General features: G+C 34.9%; 1 protein-coding gene across 2 annotated transcripts in view; it reads left to right on the top strand.

Moving 5' to 3' along the window:
* The window catches only part of CRPPA (CDP-L-ribitol pyrophosphorylase A), a 111176-nt gene that overhangs the window by 50914 nt on the left and 36539 nt on the right, over positions 1 to 23723 (top strand). Inside the window, exons 6-9 of one of the 2 annotated variants that reach the window (XM_082278297.1) lie at positions 3291 to 3388; positions 7330 to 7419; positions 8133 to 8225; positions 12531 to 12659. In XM_082278297.1, coding sequence (XP_082134423.1) covers positions 3291 to 3388; positions 7330 to 7419; positions 8133 to 8225; positions 12531 to 12659 — 410 coding nt within the window. The remainder of the gene's footprint in view (positions 1 to 3290; positions 3389 to 7329; positions 7420 to 8132; positions 8226 to 12530; positions 12660 to 23723) is intronic. The other variant, XM_082278298.1, reaches the window with a different exon arrangement.

Below are 23723 nucleotides of genomic sequence, written 5' to 3'. Positions count from 1 at the left end.
ATTTGACAGTGTAAAGTTTTAACTATTTTTTATTTCATGCAAAAAATCTGCTCTGAGTGCATGTTAAAAGTGATGGATGGGATCAAACGTGATGCATGTGAATGGGGAACACTACTCCATTATCAGGTACAGCTGGAATTGGGTGATGTGTGTTGGGGAGAGGAAATTTCCAGGGAAATAATAAGTTTAAATAAGTAGAGGAAGAGGAAGCCAAAGCAAGGTAGAGGGTTTGATATGTAATGTAATAGTGGGAAAACAACTGAAAAAAAGCATTGGGCAGATGAAAAGGAAGTTACGGCAGAAAGTAGTTAAGTAAAATAGAACTGTGGTTCATTGTGGGAGGACAGGAGGAAATGCAAAAACCCAACCAAGGGAAGTTCCAACTCAGTAAAAGGAATAATCTCGTTCACCCTTGACAGACAACCAAGCAGCAAACAGGTTGCCCAGAGAGATTGTATGGCAGAGCAGTAAGGGGCTGATTGACCAGGCCTGACCTCATGGGTGATCCTGCTTTGAGAAGGAGTTTGAATGAGAGACTCCTGGAGTCCCTTCCAGCCTCAATTATCCAGCGGTCCAACGGAGAACAAAATGTTTTTAGCCGAGTATTAAAATTCTTGGTGACATGGCCGTGTTTTGCCTTTCCAGTATGACTGTTTCGTTCACCCCAACAGAATTCTGACAAGCAGGAATGAAATGCTGCACACAGCTTTACTGGCAGGCAGCAAAACTCATGGAATCCCTGGAGTTACGAGCCAGCACTCCAGATGTGCTCACTGAGTTCAGCATGACTATGCTGAGTGACAGAGCTCCATCATCTTAGCAGAGGTGGGACACGGGCAGTCTTGGGGAGGAAGGCGCCACTCAGTCTTCCTTCCCACAATGCAGCAAAGGTGCAGTCTAAATTAACACATGGATATTTGACCACTTGAAATTGGATTTAAATGGAAGTTGAGTTTCAAACCTCAACTATAACAGAACCGTTGCTTTACTATGATGATTTTATAAATGATGATTTCCCAGACTTCTTTTACTCATTTCCTTGATCATTTAAAAACATGCAGCATCTTTTCAATGTAGGTATTATCACTACTTTAATGTTCTCCTACTTTATTAACATACTTTCCCCTTATAACATTACATTCCTCCTCCAGATAAAAAATAGTTTTCCACACTTCATTGGATTTTCTCTCTTCTTTATTAAATTCAACCTGAAAGTCTTAGTTGCTTTTTTGTAATTGCCTCTCCTTTCTCATGTATATTACAGGAAATTAGAGATCTAAGAGGGCTGGAGAGAGGAGTGAGATGGGTTTGTATAGCTGCAGCCTTTGAGCAGCCTTTTGTGAGAATAGTTCTGACACTGTTGATTACAGACTTCTTTTTAAAAACAACTGTTTGAGCTTAAGTTATGGTGCGTTTTTGGACTCCACAGCCTTCTTCCACATGTGGATTTTTGTAATAGCTCCAGTCTTCATTAAGTTACTTAGTTCAATAGAGTCTGAGTTCTTGAAATCTGATATGCTAGTCTGGTTTATTGTGTATGTCTATCTTGTATCTGCACTTTGTGTACAGTACTAAATTCAAGTGGCTCTTGATCTGATTTCAATCTACCCACTGGTTTCTTTCTGCTGATAAGAAATTAATTCAATATGGTTTCCCATTTTTCAGACTGTAAAGTTATTCTGTATTAAGTAGAAGCCAACTGTGATGCATGTTCAGTATACTTTTTTGCCCAGTTAATCTATGGGAAGATAATTTCTCCCACACTTGTGTTATCCTGTGATTTCCAGTCCTGTGAGAACTGGTCATGCATTTTTTTCATTTGCACTTCCATCTGGTTGTGATGGTTTATAAGCAGATGTTTATTGTTCTCTCTCTTTCTTCCTTCCTCCCCATTCTTGCTAACTTAATACAAAGTCAGTTGCTATTTTTGTTGTCACATTATAAATATTGGACGTAATAAATATCCATGATTCAAAAAATCATTCTAATTATCTTTTGGGATTCTCAGTGGTTAATTCACTTTTCCTGCTCACAGAAAATTGCTTAAAAATCACAAGTCACTTTCCAATAATGTTGACTTTACGGCAGCTTTAAAATTAATTTTCAGGTCTTTATGTCTATTTTTGTAAAGAAGTCTATGTGTTTACAATAGAAAGTGAGATGTTTCTGCACTGCTGAAGTAATGCATCTGATTAAACTTATTGTGTGGTATGTAATTATAGAAATAACTTCCCACATGCAACAAATACATATGTTTATATCCAGACTTGTTTGAAGACCAGTTAGCCCATATTTTTATAATTTTTCTTGTCTTTCACTCCTAATTTATTTTGTGGTGGTGTTTGGTATATTTCTGTCCCTGGAGTTCATATGCTTTAAACATAATTAGACTTTACTTTTATGAAATTTCTATTTGCTTATGGAATGGCTCCCCCCAAAACATTGGAAATCTTATGTTTTCTTCTGTGTGTTAATTTAGCATCTAAAGGATAAAGTCCTGAATTAGATTTGAGAATTTCAGACTTGAATTTTGGTTTGTTATCTTAAAGAAAGGAAAATGTTCACTGAATCTAAAACCTGTAGTCAATAACAAGAGAAATCACTAATTTTCTGAAATACTGGCTTTGTGGAACAGATCAGGAAATAACTTGAAACTATTGTTCTTGATAGCAACAAAATACTGTATTTTGCACCCCCCCCCCCAGTAAAACATCTAGGAAATTGCCCATGCCAGGATCTTTGTCACTAACTTTGCAACTTCTTTGCTGTTGGGGTGAACAGTTACATCTTCTGTCTCCTTAAACAGTATCATTAATAAATTTTTGGGCTATTTTTTAGTATATATTGTTGGGAATAGGATTTATGTTATATCCTGGGTTTTTTTGCTTTTTTCCCCCTTAATTTACTCAATATTACTGATGCTGCATTTAGTGATCTGTTGAAATTATAAGAGAGATGAAATTTTCAGAAAGTTTTCTTGATGGTCATCTAGTGTCAATATGGACCCAAACAAATACATTTTAGTAGATTTAAATGGGCTTTGGGGACAGGCCTTACGTAACGATATCATGTTGTACAAAATCATATCAAATATAATTTGAATTTTGAGATGTATGTCGTATAAATTACGTAGTTACATTAACTGTACCTTGTAGCCGTTAAATTTACAGCTGTTGAAAAAGTTCTGTCAAGAAACAACAATATGTGGATTCAAGGTAATGTTTAGCAGATTAGTAATTTGGATTAATTTATTTTTGCATGAAATACTAAGGTTTTTTTCTTGATCACAGACAACCTATCACAACAAGTTTGTGTTATCATCAATGTGAAGGAAACTCTTGCACAAGTAGGTTTTCTCCTTCCTGAATCTCTGAAAAGCCAAATAAAAGTAAGTACAACTCTATGGCTCTCAACTGTATGATTAATTTAATGTTTCTGGTTGCCACTGCTCCTAAGAAATGGTCTAAATAATGTGAAAACAAAAAAGTGAGACTTCCTGTGTCACTGTAGTATTTATTACAAGGGATTAATAACAGGTGTGGAAGTTACCAGAAGGAAGCATCTTTTGCCCAGTTGTGCTGTGCAGGGGGATCTTACAGATCCACTTAAAATGTCCATATTTGATTGGAGGAGAAATTGAATCCAGACAAAAGAGTGGCAATTTTCTTTAGATTTTATGAATTCAGTAAGACCAAATTGTTACAAGTATGTTACAGAGGAAATGCTTTTGTTACTTTGAAGTCTGACTTGGCGTTTGAACCAATTAAAGAGTACGTTGTTTTCCTGCAGAGCTGTGAATGCAAAATCAAATTAATCAGCCTTTTTATAGAGTGATAGGGGTACATTTCCCTCACAGTGAATGCTCATTGAAGCCTTTGCTTTAGGATATTGATGGAATGTTCTACTGGCATTTAACAATCTTTTTCATTATTCTTTCTAATAGAGCTATCATATTTCCATTTTCCCAAAGGCGATTAACATTTGATAATTGCTTAAATTTAGACTGGTGTTGGGGTGATTCTTAATTATATCTTATGTGATTATATCGCATGTTCCTGTTACCCTGAGAAACAGACAGGGAATAGCTGTTCAAAAATACAGGTTTTCTGATTTGCATATTGTTACTTCTGCAATGGTTTTATTCATGTCTGTTGATCTTCTGCATGGTGTGTTAATTATTAGAAGGATATGTTTCTCTACCAACGTGTATGGCTGTTTTATATCTGGAAATGTCATTTGACATTGTACTTACAGTTTTTGTTTGGAAAGAATTGTATTTAGTATGGAATCATGCTTTATATCTATTCAGTGTCTACATCTAAAAGTGAAAAAAATTAGCAGAGTTGAATAAGATCTTTTCTTGTCTGAATATCTGTATGATAGGACAGAAGTATGTTTCCATTTCACTGACACCAGATCCATTGCTAGTTCTCATTTTTATCTCTGTGTAAGCTATTCTGCTATTAGTAGGAAGACATCACTTACCCATATACTTTTAAACAATAAAATCTCTGAGTTAATTTTTAAGCTTACCAATATACAGAACTCTTAACTTTAGAAACTATATATGCACAAGCCTGTGTGTTCTCAAATGAAGCACAGCACCTTGTGTGAGAAAGACTTGATTTTGTGCAAAATAATTATTTTAAGCAATATAGATGTGCCACACTGAAAGCTGGGCCTTTTCAAAGGGATAATTGGAAGGTAATTAATCTAAATAGGAGACCAACTGGGAATCATTCAGTAGAGCACGTATTATCTGGGTCCAGTATTTTAACATTTTAGATACTTCTGATACTCCAGTTCTCAGTAGCAGCCGTGTTTATTTCTGAGGTATTTGTTAACTTCTACATATATCCTTAAAGTTAATTAAAAAGAAATTTGTTAGAAGGATTTCTGAGAGAAGCTCTAATAACATGATAATGCCAATAACCGGGGAAAAAAAGACCTAAGAATTGAACTAATAAGATAAAGAAAATGAAAAGAAAAGCTTTTCTAAAAATTTTTTAAGGCTACATTGTTGCTTGTTAAATACTTTAACAGTACTTTAATCAGTGTTACTTTAAACAGTATGACTAATGAATGAATGTTTTGTTAAGGATATCATACTGTTAAAGACATAACTTGAGTCTTTCCTTAAATTTGTTATTTAGCCCTTTCTTTTGAAGCAAACAAACCTAAATGGGAGCTGAAGGTGTTTTCTTCTGTCACTGGAAATCGTGTACTCCTGTTTCTTTAGTGACAAAGTGCTGCTGTCACATGAAATGGAATCAGCTGGATGAAGTTGTGTGTCATTTTTGTGACAGGATAATTATCCATGAGCTGCATATAAAAATATTTGGTTGTTTTCAAATAGAAAAAGAACTATCATTTCACTAGTAGAAACTCACCAGTTTCTTAATGATTGCATAGTCCACCTGCTGCATTGGTGTTAATTGTGATTTTAAATTCTGATATAATTTAAATAACTTTTACAGGTTCCAAATATCCTGGTATTAATCTTTGATTTTATGAAAGTTGATGTTGAATAAAGTTGAAAATTCAGTGCAGGGCATCTGGTAATTAAAAAAGCATTAAAGAATATCAGTTGTTACAAGGACCAGAAGTAATAAAGCAAATCCATATACTCCTTTTTATTTAAACACTGAACTATTATGTGACAATCAGTTTTTACCAAGGTGGTATTTTTAGGTAATTTTTGCTCTCTTGCATAGCTGATAACATTGATTAATATTAATTTTTAAAAAAGTAATATTGAATAGGATATAAAATGGCAACTAGAATAAGAATTAATTTTAGTTAATTGATGATTTATTGAAGCTTCTTCTTAGGCAGCTGTGCTTACTTTTCCAACAGAGAATTTAGATTTCATTTTTGCTGGATAATACAGTGGTTAAAAAATGCTAGTGTGGTACTTAATAAAATTGTTTAAGTTAAATCAAAATTTCTGATGCACCCAGGGAATTTTTAAATGTTCAGCAATGCTTAAGCATCATGTATGGTAATATCTCAAAGAAAAAATAAAAGTAGGCCTTCTGCCTTGGGTCATGTTCCAAATACCTTCAGAAAAGATGCTGGCTTGCAGTATGCTTGTGTTCATCGAAGTATGTGCAAGGTTGAGAAGATACCAGGGATTTCTGATTTTACATCTTCAGAGGTTCAAGCCAGGTGAGCCCTGGATTATTGCATTTGCCAAGTATTTTGTAGTAATTCATACCTTCTGTGACTTTTTTTTATTCTTAAAAGATTAAATGTCAGCTATTTGTGGTTATGCTATCAAATTTTGAGCCCAAAATGTTTCTAAAATCTTTAGAGCAAAAATATCAACTCTTTGGTTTCAAACCACCTTCCTTTGCAAACAAGTTAGCTCCTGATTATGACAAAAATTAACAAATACAGCTTTACATAACACTGCAAAGCCTTTTAAAAGGTTGTATTTGGAACTTCTGTTGGATTGTGGAGTAAGTGGCATTTTAAGGGAACACAGCAGTGTATTGTTTCTGTTCTATGATACTTAATATGTGTTTTGGGCAGAAATAAAGCTCAGTTGTATAGTGAAACAGTGGGATTTGCTGATTTAATGGAAGCAACATGAAGATTTTTTTTCTCCTGAATTTCAAGATTTTGTTATTTTTTTATAATCTGCTCTTAGGGAACAGATTCACCCTCTGTTACCTGGTTTACTGTTTTACTTAAGGCAATCCTGAAGCTGATAATGCAGTAGAATCTACTTTTTATTTTATCTGGGATAAGATAGTTACTTAGCTTGTGTAAAAGGCTGCAAAATAAGTATGTTTGTACTTAAGAAAGTATTTAAAAATATTCATTGAGGAAATTATTTCAAGGAGAAACTCTAGTCAAGTCTTGTACTCTTGCTCTGGGCAGAACCTTGGAACATCACTGCACCTGGTCTTTCATGCACACTTATTTTATTTAATTTTTAACTTCATGGAGACAAAATGTATATATTTGAGTATTATAGAGGTTTTCTCAGAATTAGACATCTAAAATAATTAGATCATTTTATGGACAGTGTTTTCATCTCTGGAAACAGTTGAACATCCTAACCCCAGCAGCAGCACTCCTGCCTGATGCTTCTAGAGCTGTTTCTGGAATGGCTTCCCTAAGCAGTATACTTCAACATATGTTGGGCTCCATGCTTCACTGTTGAGTGCCCCAAAATTCTGAGCAATTTTCAGGTTTTTTAGTGGAAATAATAATTGCCAATTTAAAATAATTTGAATGAACAAACTCTGCCACAGTGGGGGAAGCTTTAGCAGATAGTTAAGGCTGAAATAGAATTTTTGACTCTTTTTTTTGTCTAATCAGGTTGAAGCTATTTCAAGATCTCTAAGCAAAAATGATAGCCATCTACAAAACATCATTTCAGGACAGTGCTACAATTTTGTTTGTGTAAATGTAAGTAGAAAGGATGCATGCTTTTTAATTTACACTTAAACTTATTAGTAGTGGTAAATAATTAAATATTTGAGTAATAAGTTGTTATTTTTGTCCTCATATGCTGTGTCCATTCTGATATTTGGTGTTTCTGATGTGCTCTAAACTAGACCTTTGAGATACTGGTCTGTTCATTCTCCTCTGGTTCCACTCTTCTGTTGTTGTGTTGTTAACCAGCCATGAATGTTTAAACCATAGGGATAAAACTGGAAGTAGTTAAAAATTTCCTTTCATAGATGTTGTATTGAAGTGTATATTGTATTTTAAGGAGAGGCCTGTCATGCATGTGGTCATCTAACTGTGCATTCATTGCTACCATGGTGTAAGGTAGTGTTTCCCATTCGGGACGTGTGCGTGCCATGTGATCTGTATCTGGGTCCTTGTATGGGAACAGGTTGGTTTTAGATGAACCATATCTGAGACCAATCTTAATCTTGTTTTTTTTGTTTATATATATATGTATATAAAGGGTAATCTCATTCTTTTTCAAACATCTATAACTTTGCCAGACAATACCATTGCAAGTATATTAAAAACAAACAACTAACCAACCAAACCCCCCCAAAACCAGAAAAGTGAGGTATATTCTTTTTTGGTAAATAACAGAACTTTGAATTCCATTTTTATGAAATAATTGTTGTTTTCAGTAATTCTAAACATTTATTTTAATTTAGGATAAAAGGTGTGCCATTCAAGAAATCCAGGAACTAGTGGATATGTTGGAAAAATCAAATATTCCTCTCTTATATCCAGTTGTCCTTATTTCGGTAGGTAACTCCTGTAAGTTACTGTAGAAAGAATCTCATTAAATATTTTAAAATAACATTTAATACAAATATAAGTAATATTTAATATAAATATTTTTAAAGTTAGACTAGGTTTAAACTGCTGCTAACTCGGAATAAAATTTTAAGTTCAGACTGCAAATTGGTCTCTGAAAAAACTCATTTGCATTTCAACAAATGTACTGCATCCTGTCAGGAAACAAAGTGACACTAGCAAATGACAGTTAGTTACGTATTTCTGTGAAAGGCTCATTGTGGCTGGCTGGTTGTACTGAACTGTTAGCTTCTGCCTTGGTGTTGTGCTCTGTCTCTGCTGGGGATGCTGTGAAGCATGTGCTGTGCTTGAATGCTCAGTTGAAACAGAATTAGGTGGCTTTATTTTTTTATGGCATGTGTGATCCTGAAGGCTGCACTGGTTTTGATACAGGCCAGGATGCTGTTGGCCTTCTTGGCCACCTGGGCACAGCTCACTCGTGTTCAGCCAGTGTCAGCCAGCACCCCCAGGTCCTTCTCCATGGGTCACCTTTCCAGCCACTCTGCCCCAGCCTGTGGTGCTGGGTGCGGTTGTTGTGACCCAAATGTGGGACCTGGCACTTTGCCCTCTTGAACCTTATACCCTTAGCCTCAACCCATGTATCCAGCCTGTCCTGATCCTTCTGTAGAGCCAAACCTATCAACCTGCTATATCCTTACCTATTGTATGCTGTTCTCTTGGAGTGAGTTACTGTGATTCTATGAACATCAATATTTAGCACTTTTTTTCTAGACCACCTTTTTTCCTTGACCCTGTTTCTGAGGAACTTCAGGGTAAAACTTTAATTTTACTGAATTGTCAAAGATAAATTATTTCTGCCTTTCATAATCAGAGCAATTATATGTCTCCAATTCTGTTGGTCATTTACAAGGCCACTGGATGTGCAAAATGCTCTTTTCTGGACTGAAAATTTTTTCATTAGTCCTTTATCAAGAATATAAAAAACTATTTCTGTCTGTGTTGAATCTTGAGGGTGTGAAGATAAAGTTGAAATTGTTAATCAACTAGCTAATGCTAAGGTGTCAAAAGCACGCTTATTTTGTGCCCAGTTGGTAGCACTTTCTAGTCTGGACTTCAAATTAAATACTTTTTAAAATGTGATGCTAGGAATGTGAAAACTTTGGTTTAATAGTTGTAGCTGTAAATATTCTGGTCTTAATATCTCCTAAGAAATAGGTATGAATGTAAAAAATTCTTACACAATCTCCCCATGAAACTTGAGTTTTGCCCCTGAGATACTAGACCTTGAAGTCTTTGTAGAACCCACAACCATTTTTAATGAAACTGTACTTGCTTGAACAGCCTGCGGCATGCACAAATTATTTAGATGGACATCTTTTAAAATAGCCTTAGGAGAAAATGATACATTTAATCCCTTTACTATATTCCAGATCCATCAGTTGTTTCTGACAACTACTTGACATTTCCCAGAACTAGACAGTGGAAAAAAGTCTCATAACTAGGTGGAAACAGTTGCTAATATTTGAAAAACTGATAGAAATATATTTGTTAAAAGTATATTGCCTAATTGCACTTGGGCATCTGGTGCTACACTTTCATTTGATGGAAGTACCACACTATGTGTTAGAAATACCAGAGTGGAAAAAAAGCAGATCTGGAAGGTATGTTTTCAGTGACTAAAGAATTAGCTTAACAAATCATTGTCCCATATTAATCACTGGGAAGTATTGAAGCCCTTTAGACTTCTGATCTCTAAAACTCATTACAGATGGTATCGGGGACAGAAATTTCCTTCAGCAGTCTTTAATTAAATTCAGTGTTGGGTGTCCTCTTCACTAAGGCTCATGAGTGGGATTTTCCTCAACTTTATTCTTTCCTATATGTTTTTTTAACATATTACCTGAATGAATTGTTCATGAACAGTGCTATAATACACTTTCTTTCAATGTAGAAGAACATATTAATATTTCTTGGACAAATGTGAATCAGAATTTTAAGCAGTATGATGACATTTAAATGCATAGGTCTTAGGTACCAGCTGCAAGGGAGACGTGTTTTTCTACTCTCAAAAGTAAAACTCTTTCTGGTAGTGATGAATTGAAAGGATAAATGGGAGAGCAACTAACTGCTTCCATTCTAAACTCATAACTAGGAACAGTCTAATGTGATTGGATTTGGGTAATTGGAAAGTTCTTGTCTATTCTTTGATTTCACCACAAAAATAACTTTTTCATAATAATCTGATAATTAAGAAAAAAAAGGGTTTTTTCCTTCCAATAGTCATCTTCTTTAGTTATAAAAATGACAGGTGTTATTATTGTGCCAGATGCTCTGTTTAAGCAGCCCAGGGAGCATTGTTGCAATAAAAGGATGAGTTTGCAGTGGGCATGATGACTTCTGTCCAGAATCTCACCTGTCAGTTGCCACAGATTCAAAGTCTGTCCATTATCCTGGTTCCTGACTGGATTGTTTTGTGGCATCTGTAAGCTGAAGCACCAATTGGACTACTGTATCTGGACAAAGGGGAAGATTAATGTTACAGAAGAAATAGGAAGCACAGAGGTAAACTTCAGTTATTTGTTTGCATCAAGCCAGTATCCTCTCCAGTTATGCTATAACCAGACAAATTGTGTTCTGATTCTGACGTTACTTTTTTGAGCAATACATTTTCATGTTTGTAGATGGTATGAATGGATTTGATTTTTATGTTGTTGCTTTGCTTAGGGTTAGAAAGAAAGGAATGCTAGTACTTCAGCTCCATTGTTACAATTATTTGCATTTTAGTACCAAAGTAAGTTTGAGAAAAATCTGTTTTTAAAGCTGTCAAAGAGGTTAATGGTAAGGAGGAGTTAGGTTAAGTTCTTTCAAATTAATAAGTTTTGTAATTTCTTGTAAATAGCTGTAAATGAGTAGTCCTTAGCCTTGTTTTGGGTAGAAAATAACAAAATAATGAGTATGTGTGAAAATTAATCTCTGCTGGTGTAGTAGAAAACAATAGCTTTGCTTCTGGTGAGTATGCATTTAGACAATAAACAGCTTTTTTAAAAAGTGTTGCAAGGGAAAATGCATGAGGACCTATTTTCTGTCAGTATAAATGGAACATAAAGTACAAAGAGGGCTTGAAATAATTTTCCTAAGCACTGGTCTCTGGGGAGATCTCTATATCCCTACCTCTGTGTAGTGGTCACAGGTAAGTTTTATGTGATGGAATCATTCAGCCAGGTGAATGTTTTTTCTCTCTTCTAGGGGTAAAGGTACTTCTACTATTAATAGATACTGAAACTTAATATGTAAAAATCATCATCCTTAACTTTGATTTCTACAGATAATAGAAGCTTTGTAAGATAAATTGATTAAAATGTGGAACATGTAAGCCTTGGGAAAGGGTTGAGCTCTAGCTGATGTGTCCCTGGAAATACCAGTTACAGAATCACAGAATATTCTGAGTTGGAAGGGACCCACAAGGATCATTGAGTCCAACTCTTGGCCCTGCACAAGATACCCAGGAGAGAATTCATAGAATCATAGAAAGTGCCAGGTTGGAAGGGACCCATCAGAATCATCAAGTCCCACTCCTGGCCCTCCACAGGACACCTCAAGAATCACGCCCTGTGCCTGAGAGTGTTGTCCAAATGCTTCTTGAACTCAGTTCAGGTCCTGTAAGACCTGCCATGTTTCTGCAGCATCCCTGATGGAAATGAGACCTGCCTTTCCCTGCCCAAGAGCTCAGGACAGTCATATCCCTACCTTTTGAGGTAGTTTCTTCTTTTTAAACTTCAAGTGTTACCTTGAAATTAATCCCATTTAGGCAACTAATATGCTATACTGAAAGGATAGTAAATTTCCAATTAAACTTCAAAGAATTCAGTTCTGTCTTGAAAACCTTCAAGATGCAGCCTTAAGAAAGACACATGTATTCTACAGTCCTCTGGTAGTAAAAAAACCCAAACAAAACAAAACAAAAAAACCTTGTGAAAGTTAGTCTAGAGCTTATAAAAGAATGTTGTTTGTTTTCTAATTTAATTGAATATTTTTAAGATGGATGACATGTTCTGGCATATTGGTTTCTTTGTGCTTCGAAAAGAAATGGTTTTCATATCACTATATGTATAAGTAAGTAGTGGAATTCAATAGTAATAGAAGCTATCTAAGAAAAGTCTTAAACCACTACAGTTAGTCTGTATTTTTGTGTGTGCTTAACACATAAAAATGAGATACTAAAAACCATCAGTCTAAAATGCTACACTGTGGAAAAAGTGGATTTTGTTTTTTCCTCATTTGTTCTTTTGCAGGTGCACTTGGATATTTCAGAAAATAATTCTTTCAGCGTTGGGATGGAAGACCTAACTATGATCAAGAAATTTGCAAGAGAAACTAAAAAGAAAAACATTTTGGTTTATGGTCTTCTTATCCAATGTAAGGTATGTAATTATCTTTCTGTGTGCAAATTATCTTCTTTTGCAATTTATATGATTAATGATAGAATCTTCATTTAAAACAAAATCAAAGGGAAATATATATGACATGAAAAGGATTTTTTTGCGAAGATTCTTGCCTGTTCTTGTTCAAAATTCAGACAAGCCTGTAGTTATAGACAAAAATGTAAGCTTTTTGATTAGAGAGGAATAAATGGTAAACATTTTTTAGAAATGCATTAAAACATCAGGACCCTTTTTGCTTTTCTGCTTGGGAACTTGCTTTTTTCAGCATTAAAAAAAGAGAAAAATAGTGAAAGTACATTCAGTCAGTGGTTCTGCAGTATTTTATGTCCCTCATCAAAACAGAGTTTGGTACTCAGGTGACAGGAAGGGCATAGCATATAGGTGTTGAAACAGTGTCTGTAATAGCAGCAAATTGCCTCAGCTGGAGGCAAAAAGATTTAGTACTCCAACATCCTTTGTACTCACAAAAGCTATTTAAAAATAAACCATTTTGCCTGGGAAACATGTTCTGTCAACCAGAAGAGTGGTCTGCCTTGCCTCCAGTGCAGATATAGTTTTGCAGCTTCTTAACTCAGTCAACAGTGAAGGAAGAAGGAAGTTAGGTATTCAATGGAAATTTTAATAAAGAAAAATAAATGCAATCTTAACTGGGGTTTTTTTAGGTTGAATTATGTGTTTGGGTTTATATATAATTGATTAAATGTGGCTTTAGTTTTATATCTTTTTCCGGTATACCAAGCACTTGATTTTTCCCATCAAATTCTATTGCTTTATTAAGAGCTGGGAGTATCAATACCTATCAGTTTATGCTTTTATAGACTTTTAATGCCAACACAATATGAATATTGCTATTATATGGCATTAGTTTGTCACTTGTTTGTAAAACAGTGAAGGGCATACAACTGTTCAGTTTTCTTTCTGGTGCTATCAAACACCATTTTTGTTCAGGGTGAATTCTGACCTCCTTTGGTAAAAATAATTTGAATAACTATTGAAACATAGCTCTGTCACCTTATCATGGTAAAAAGTAACTCTTCAAATATTGCTTTAGTTTAACTGCAGTTTTTGCCTTTTAGACTTCATTGTGTTTATATGATTTTATATGCAAGTGAATCAAATAGATATATGTGGATATGTTAGTAAAGCTAACTGGAAGAAAACAAAATCTTTTACAATCTTTAGTGGATTTTGATGGGCATGGCACCAAGACATTTTAATATTAACAGGCATGTATAAGAGCAGTATGAGATCTGAGTGGGAATTCTTGGTCTGTGATGATAAGAGAATTGCACCAGACTGCTGCCTCCATTTTTTGAAAATAAAAAGCTAGAATCAATATGTCATAGAGAGTTATCACTTATTAGCATGGAAAAAGTCTTAAACAGAGTAAAACACTTTGCAAAGTAAACTATTTCTTGCTGTCTTGTTTTAAAATGGATTTAAAACGTGTTGCTGCTCACAAAGACAAGGATATAGTCTTGAGTTCCTGCTTGTCAGTATTTGATAGATAACAAAAGAATAGGTTCTACAGATCGTTTGTATATATGTGATTATATGTATCAAGTTTACTTTTGGCTGCAGATCTATATAGAACGTAATTGTTTCTAGGTGAAGACCTATGGAAAGCCTCGACGTACGAATCCAGAAATTACATAACCCAAAATTTATTGTTGGTCTGGGTGGGTCTGAGAGACTGTGAACAAAAGCAATTTGTTACACGCAAAGACATCTTTAAAACAGTCTCTTTTTGTTTAATCTTAAGTCCAAAGCATGATTTGAGAGTCACCAAGGTATTTTACTTCTAGTACAAGCCATTAATAGATGAACCTGTAGGTGACTGCCATGCTTGAGGATGGAATTTCATATAGGCATGATGGGGAGTCCAGAAGTAGAAACACAAAAAGCACCTGTACTAGTGCAGGATAGCCTATTGTTGCAATAACTTCTGTCACTATGCTTTCTAGAAGTCCCAGAAAGCTATAGTTTATTTCAGGAAAAGAGTGATGACAGGTTACTTCATGGAGCTTTCCTCTAGCTGACAGGTTTATATCATCACTATCAAACATACACGGTTGATGGATGCACATTTAGGAATTAAAAAAAAAAAGGGAATTTATTGAGACACATGGCCATGATACAATTCAGATGAAATTATATTACGTTTAGAAGGGTTATATATTGTGTGTGAGGATATGTTGATATAAAAGAATATGGGGGTAGTCTTTCAGATTTTCCATTAGAAATGCAAATTTGTTGAAATAAATATTTTTTGAAAATATAACTTTTTTTTTTTTTATATATTCTGGAAGTGGAAATTAAATGCTTTTGGAACCAAGGAGTTCAGTTTTGATGGTATTGGAGGAGCTGTGAAGCCCTAAGGAAGAAGTATGAATCTTTATTTTAATTTCTTACATGCAGTGTTTGTTTAGTATTTAGAAAAAGATATCAAGTATTTTTATGACTATCCGATCCACCAAGAAGCTAATCAGGAGAATTAAAGGAAAAGGCTTTAATGTGCTGTATATGTGACCTGTTTTTACCTTTCATTTGCTCAAAACAAGTGCATGTTCACAGCTGGTACACAAATAGTTATTTCTCTTATAAACATCACGCATAGAATACCACATTACCGATACTGATGTATAGATTGGATCCACTTCATAAAACCTCCTGTTTGCATCCTGAAAGTACTGTTAATTTAAATCTCACTTATGAAATAATTTTTTTTTCTTTTCTAAAACAGTTCTGCAATATTAGAAATGGTTTATGTGTTCAAAGTACAAAGGGGAAAAGAGTATTCAGTATGCAGAGTCTGAACTTATGGAATTAGTTTTTGAGGATTTTTCAGATAATTTGAAGGAAATAGCTGATAAGCAAGGTGAATTAAAAATAGGGAGAAAGGTCCATTTTTTAATTGAAGATACTACTGGCATATGTTGATGAAAAGGATAGTAAAATTCCAACTCTTTAATTTAGTGAGAAGTTCCCCTTGAAAATAGCAATGACTGGCATGGTATTATTATATATTAAAATAAGACTCTTTATTTTAATAATAGTCTAGTGGGATGTAGTGGAAAAAGCAAATTCAGGATATTAGGAGGAAAACCTATAAAAAGAAGCCAAATTATTCTTAAATAAACAATGTTTTACTTAAAAGGAGTCTTAAGAACTCCTAAAAACCCAAAGAATATGAAAGGTAATGTCAAATCATTGCATCCATGCAGGGCTGGAAATATATTAAAAGTACTGATTTATATCATTGGAGCCACAAGATTTGAGAGGACACCTCAGCTGCATGTTGTTCTATATTCTGAGCAATGGAGTAATACTGAAATTGGGCCTTGATCTCACACACACACGTTATTATCTTTAAACATATTCTAGGTAGTGAATGGCCTTATGCTTGGATATGACAGTAATATTTAAAAAAAACCCCATTTTCTCTATTTACTGCTCTTCTCCCTTTAAAAAAAAAAAAAATTCTTATGACTGAATTGCAAAAAATAATCAGCACACATGAAAAGAGAATATAAGCAGCATTTCCTAGCATGGGAGTTCAAATTCAACAGCTTGTAAAGGTTACAGGAATAAAATCTTGGTCTGTAGGTTTCAGTAATAACTTCCTTACTCTTCACAGGGAGTAAAAAGGAACAGTAATCATCCAAAATAAAGCACATTTAGATGAACACAGGAAGCCACAGAAAGCTTTAAAATAAGAAAGTAACACTAGTATATCTTGGTTATAGAACTGTATTAATTTAAAATACTTCAGAGAAGCAGTGACAGAATGTTGTGTCAGAGCAGCAAATATGTGCGAAGGCTTGCCAAGGCTAAGGTGAGCCCAAGTACTTTAGCCTCTGAAACTTCTATTTGGTTAAGATAAAGGAACTATTCACTGACAGCCAGAAAAATCACAGTATGTACACTAAAAAGAGACAAATGATGCAATAGAATAATTGTTATGAAGCTGTTTGAAACTAAAAGGAACCTGAACTGTGGGTGATTTCTTATGCAAACATACTGGACACTTATTGTAGCCTTAAAGAGTTTTTGAAGACAAGAGGCCCATCTGCAGTGTGGTTGATCACTCAAGAAATACTTAGTGTGCTAGAAGTGTTTTATGTCTGACTTGGTAAACCCCAAAGGTAAACATTTATGATTTCTATTTCATCAAAGATCCCTTAAAATAGTATTATGGGTAAACATGAAGGCAGTGTTTCTCAAAAGAGGGAACACACCCCTCAATGGGGTAATCCACAAAGTAGACGGTGGTTTGGCAACCAGTTGTGAGATAATGAGCCTAGGGGCCAAATGAAGTAAAATCACAAAATAAAACTTTGGAAACTCATTAAAAATGAAAAGGTTCTGCCCTACATGACCCCTGCATGCTTCTTAATTCACTTAATAATCAGCATAGAATTGGTCAAATTGTTGCAATCTGATTAAAATGATTGGGATGCTGCCTGGAAATCTCACCTTTCTCAAGATAACATATTTTTATTTCAGCTGCAGTGACATAATAGATTGTCATGAATCTGGAAACGTACATTTATTTGTAGAAATCCTTAAGGTCAAGTAATTACTGTTTAGTATTTTCAAGAGGCAGAAGTTGAACTTTTAAATATCATGATCCTATGGACTATTCACTCTTTCATCAAGGAAAATGGTGCAAATTGTGTGATGAGCCAGAGTGATCTGGTTTCCACTGAGTTTGGGACAAAGAGGGAAACCAAATCTGTTTGAAACTTTCTATATGGATAGCCTCATAGAAATCAGAATCTGTGGGTTTCTTAATACAAACTCATAGCCAGTCATTCACCAGAAAAACCAGAGACTGGTATTTATGGAGGCTGGACACATTTTTATCCTTAATTATTAGTACTATCTGCAATCAGCCATGAATGCATATTTTGCAATAAGTAGAACTGACATGATGAAAAAGATTTACAAACATGGATTTGTAAAATAAAACTACGAATAACTACAGGAACTGCAAATAGTACAGTTTTAAAACACAGATTTAGTCACACTGTTTGTAACAACTGCCTGTTAGCATAAGATATTTCTATAACTTTTACATATTAGTAAGAAATCTGTTTGAAAGTCCTCCTAAGATTTCTGTCAATTAAACATTTATATTACTTAACTACAGGAAATCAGTTTTAAATTTAGTGTTTGAAAGACAGAAATCTGAGTACTTCCAAAGAAATACATTGGTGTGTGAATGGTTTTTTTAAGCTATGTAATATATACAGAAATGATAAACAAGCCTGGTGGCTTTGTATTTTGAACTGAAATCTAGTTGATCAAACTAGCCTTTCGTGTCTGTTTTGTACCATTCAGAGGATGTCAAGAAATTAAAAAAGAGCATGTCTCTGGCACAGTAGTCAATTAAGAAATGTATTCGTTCAAATATTACCAAAATGTTTCTTAAGCTTTGAGCTTTGAGTCAGGAAGGGTCATAAACACAGAACTTTGCAGCCTCACTTTTGCTTGCAACGCTCTTGTGCATCACATTGTGGGAAGCACGGCTGCTTGGCTGTGCTGCTGCTCATTTTAGTAGATATCCTGAAGCTTGATACTGGGTAATATTGATCAACAAATTGGGATTGCTGTTCTTCTATTTCAGAGTTTTAGTGTGTCTACCTGGAATGCATGCATACATGCTCTTTTTATTTTCTCGCTCATTTTCTCTTGCCACCTTTCTCTGTTCTCATTTCCCCTCAAGTCTTCTGCCTCTTCTAGCCAAAACAGGTAAAATACCAGAGGATTTTCTACAGATTTGCCACTCTTCTAAAAGCAGTCAAATGAAGTATTTCCACAAACTAATTTCTCAGTGCAGTGCCAAATTCCTGGTCTGAGGAAGATGGGCTTTTAAGAAGAATAATTGGTAACCTTTTGGGCTTTCATTAAATAACTGTGTAGGTTTTTATCAGAGAAAGGTCAGAAAGTTGCTCAATTTGTCTCTGCTATTGCAAGTTCTAGGAGTTTAACGAGCTGCACAGAAAACAATGAGGTTAATATTTTATGCCTTTTACACATGACCTTTTTAGACTTGTTTCAGCTATTGAACTTATAATTGGAGAAACCAGAGTTCTTCCATCAACTTGTCAGCCAAAATGATTAAGGCATGTAGACATGTCTTAAAAGTCGTAACTTCATAAAATGGCCTTTAAATATCCTTCCTTTTATACCTCAGTTCAGCCATTCTGACAATGTTAGTCAATAAAGGTTGCTAGTTGTTTCTTTTGTGGATATTTTAATTGTATAAAACATATTACTCTAAAATAGCTTCATAGTATGGACTGGAATTTTGGGGAGCAAGTGGATTTAAGGTGAAATACCAAACTTTCTAGTGGAAAGGAAAATATGTGATATACAATATGGCAACTTAGAAAAGTATGTTGGTATTAATTATTCTGGATGCTTTATTTTCATAGGAAATAAACATTGAATTGGAACCATTTGCAAAAACAAATACTATGAGGATCAAATCTGAGTTTTATCTTCAAATCTGATAGTATGAGTTATTCTGATTTTTATTTCTTATTAAAGCTTTGATGTTGACCTGCTATCTCTTAATGGAAACATAAACATTTAAGATGAAAGGATTTTGACACAAAATTTTGTTTGCAAACAAATGGCTTTTAACTTATTTTTCCATTGCTAGCTTGCCTGACAGAAACCTCTGAAGTTCCCTGCATCTGTTTAAGGATAGTTGCACTTTTTAGTTTTTAGTGCTGCAATTCTCCACTTAAAGCAATGTTTGTGCTCCTTTTACTGTCTAAGCTGGGCATCAAAAATTAGTCTTCTCACTTGGCTTCCATGCTGTCCCCCAGAGGCATCGTTTAGCAGGTAACTAAAATACCTATAGTGCAGAATACATCTGACTTTTCTGGCTTAGATCTGATTACATAAAACAGTAATAACAAAGAAGATTACTAAAGTTGTTCTGTTTGCTTAAGAGGCATTTTGAAAATGTTAACAGCTTGCTGTTGTGTTAGTTTTCTAATGAGCTTTTGTATTTTCAATGCACTTTTTCAATTAAAAACATGGCTGAAATTTTTCAGATAACTTTTTCCAGTTTCAATGCAAAGTTTGGTTTTATAGTGAAAATATGCAAAGTTTGTAGCAAATTTTCATCACTGTGTTGGACCAGGAAAACTTAGGAAGTTCTTCAGCCATTTAAACAGAAAAGGAAAATCCCTTCGAGCTGTACATTGTAGTGACTGTAACCATTCTATGGCTTTTGCTGCAGTCCTTGTGGTGTGGTAATTCTTAAAATTTGTGCAGCAGAGGCACTGACTATCAACTCTATATTGGGAGTATTAATTTCCTCTTTTATCCTCACCTGCTATATACTAGCAGAAGTCAAGTAATGCAGCCTTAGGCTAACTTTGGGGGATTTCTTTAGAAGGGCTGGAAGAGCTGTGGTTGGGGTTTTAGTATTTGAGATACTAAGCCCCAGATCTTATTTGTTGCTTATGTCTGATTGTTCAGTGAAAGTCATCCATTATGGATCATACCCGGTGCTTAAGTATATAAAAATAATATGTGATACTACACTTCATGGCAAAGGCTCTATAATGTCAAGAATGAAAAATGCCCCTTATTCTCCAGCCTGTGCACTGCCATCAGATCCCAGTGACACCCTGTATATCCTAGTAGCTCCTTTGTGCACTTGAACCTCTTTCAGATTTGTCACCCATCTCCTCTGGAAGTATCTGTCCTGATACATCCCAGGTGTGGGTTTCTCTGCCGTGGGATTTATTATGCTGCAGTATGTCGCCATCAAAGGTGGCCATAAAGGACCAGAACAGTTTATCTATGTCATTGTCTTGTGTCCAACAGTAGCTGTAAGGAAATGCCTAGGAGAGAACAGATCAGGGCAAGCTATATATAGCACGCCTAAATTTTCTCCTTACGCTCAGTAATTGCTAACTTAAGTATTTCCTGAGCCAGAGAGGTTGTCTGTGGAAGTATTAGCCCTCTTGGGTTTCTGTTCCTTGCTCTTGTCTTCTGAGATCTGTGTAAACTTTTAGCGTCCACTGTGTCCCCTAATGAACAACTATATAGACTGAAAAACAAAGAGGTGGTTAAGTGGTGTTCTAAGCACAGGGGCTTGCTTCTGGTCTGCTGAGTTCTCATCATTTAAAATTTGAAGTACAGGTGAATTGGTTTACATTCACTTACATTCAACTTCATTTATAATTTTATTGTCTAGTTACTCATTTTATAATGATCTTCCTCCATTCAAAGCCAGTCAGCCACTGCCCTAATGAGCTTCATATCATAAGCAAACTCATATTATTACTTACTATTTTTTCCAATTTGTTTATGAATATGTTGAACAACATAGATACTATAACAAATCCCACCTGAACTATGTGGATTCTGTTCTGAGGACTAAGCATTTACTCCCACCCACTCTACTTTGTCTTTTGAGCAAGGCTTTATTCCTGGCTGGTCTTCTGTCTTATGTCCTGGAACCTTAGTTTTCTTAAAAACCTTTGGGGAGGAATTTTGTTGGATGTCTTGGAAATCCCAGTAAATTCAATCAACTGTCCCCCATTCCTTTGAAAAAATACAGTAAGAATGCACATTCAAGCTTAAAAACAAATACATGTTGACTTTATCATTGTCTTAACTTGCTCTCTGCAATTAATCTTAAGTATTTATTTAATTCTTAAATTATAATTTGTTAAATTGTCTGGCACAGAGTTATGGCTTTCTGTTCTGTAGTTCACTATATCTTTTCAGAATTTTTTTGTTTTAAATTGGAAATTATTACCACACTGTTGTGTCTACTAAGGCCATTTTTAAACTAGAGATGATGCACACCACTAGGAATGTGTTGCTTCTCTTCATTAATGACAAGACCAGAACAATCACAGTGCATTCTGCTGCTGGCTTGTGGTTGCTGAGGGCTATTTATTTTTTAGCATTCAAAGATAACAGGAGCAAATCTCATGGCATCTTCATCTCACTAATGTTGAGTTTCTAAACATTTCAGCTGACTTTCATCTAAATATATTTTGAAACATCTGAATATGAAAATATGTTCATATCTCAAGATGCAGAGTGTTTGAAGTTAGATTAAACTGTTTCTCTTAAAACATGGAAATGCATGGATTGAGGCTTAACACACGTCAGAGAAAGATCATAGAAAAACTCCACTGGGTAGTGATTTTCATCTGAATTTTGTTGTGAAGTATTTCCTGGAAGTTATTTTCCAGTCGAATACTTGGATTGAATAAAAGTGGAAAATGTCACCATTATAGATTTTCCAGCATTTTCAGTCTGAACTCATTAAATTTGATTTTAAGACATTCTTTGAGGAGTTGCTTTCCTAAGCCAATTTTTATTCATCCTCCTAACTAATATTTTAACCATATTCCAAGCCTTACAGTGTACTTTCTCACGAGGTCAGAGGTCATAGCTTCTACTGAGCATCAGGGCCCATTACTTCGCAATGTACTTACATAAATCTGCTTGATTTATAACTGTTTTGATCTTTGAAGTTTTTACCAAGCAGAATATTTTAAAAACTGAGATTGTTTACATTTGAATTTTATTCAACCTGTGTGGTACTGGCAGCAGCATGAATGCACATTTTTGGCAGAGCCTCTGCCTTCAACTTTTTCCTGGACTCAGTCTTTCCATTTTTATGCAGCTATGAGCTCAAGTGTCTTTCACTTGTGTATTTAATTCCAGTGTTCTGTGCTTAAATTTAGCAGACCAGGTGTTGAATTTTGTAGGAAATTTTTAGCAAATGATACGAAAGATGAGGATGATGTGTGATTTCTACTTAAACAACAGCAGTATAATGAAGTATGCTGTGTAAGCCTGACTGCACACCAACTTTTGTGGTCACTTGTTCCCAGAACTGTGCAATTTTAGATGCCTCTCTCTGTCCTGTGAGGTCTTTCATTATGCAAAATGAGGTAAAATGCCTTCAGAACTTTCCTTCAAATAGGTCAGATATCATTTCCATAGTTCAGCTTTTTATTTTTGTCCTCAGAATGTGCTCTATGCTTGCCATGTTCAAGGCACAAAGATTCTTCCATGGAATTATGGTATAACTATGTTTATGAGGTCATGGAGTTCATAAACCAAAATGGTTGGTGGTATCAAAAGGGACAGCATGTGCCTCTTCCTCTGAAGTAATGAGTGAACTTCCTCTCTCTTTTGACTCTGCTTTTGGAAGTGGAGGGGGTGTTAGTTCCTTCTGTAAAAGTTAAATTTCTTCTTTCAAGGACTTGAAAGGCTCAGGGTGAAGCTCCATTTCTTGTGCAGACTCCTGTTCATGTGCAGCTTTTCCTCATTTTGTAGATAATAAATTTCAATTAGAACATTTTCCCTCCTCTGCGAGATGTATATGTATATAGCAACATAACTTTTGGAGATTTAAGTCCTTGTTATATTTACCATGGGAAAACTGGGTGAAATATGATGCAGTTACCCAGACTAGAGATAAAACATCCTGAATTCTGCTTCTTAAAAGTAACTGAGGAGAAGTCTGACATTCCATATTAAAACTGAAGCAAAGGTATTCATGTTTTAGAATTTGTATTTATTTCATGGATTTTTAAAATCATCCATACAATGCTGCAGATGCTTGTGTTAGTCAGGACTGTAACTTTTATTTTTCTTCCTGATGAATAATTAACACACTGATATGAAAATGGCCTAAAAATAATTACATTTCTGCAAAGAGACTGAAATACTGAGGATCTGCAGTTAACATTGCTGATTTTGATTTTTCAGAACCTGTTCAACACTGGTTGGTGTGAAAGGGCTAGTTACCCAAGAATTTGTATGGAAACGGTTTCCAGTGAAAAGTTTTTATTCAGAGTATTCTCAAATTATGCAAGCAGAGATGATGAGTTTGTTATCGATAAAATGTTTTTTGTTGAAAATATTCCTTAAGCATTGTGTTATCCATCAGGAAAGAAAGAAAAGTAATATTCTTAGACTCCTTTTAGGGGATTGGAGCCTAAACAGGGAGATACTTTAGGATAGGAAAGGATTTTGTGATGTATT

This window comes from Coloeus monedula (genome assembly GCF_965178545.1).
Source record: "Coloeus monedula genome assembly, chromosome: 1".
NCBI classification, from domain to species: domain Eukaryota; kingdom Metazoa; phylum Chordata; class Aves; order Passeriformes; family Corvidae; genus Coloeus; species Coloeus monedula.
The sequence above is the reverse complement of the archived record's forward strand: the minus strand, read 5'-3'. Positions and strand labels throughout refer to the sequence as shown.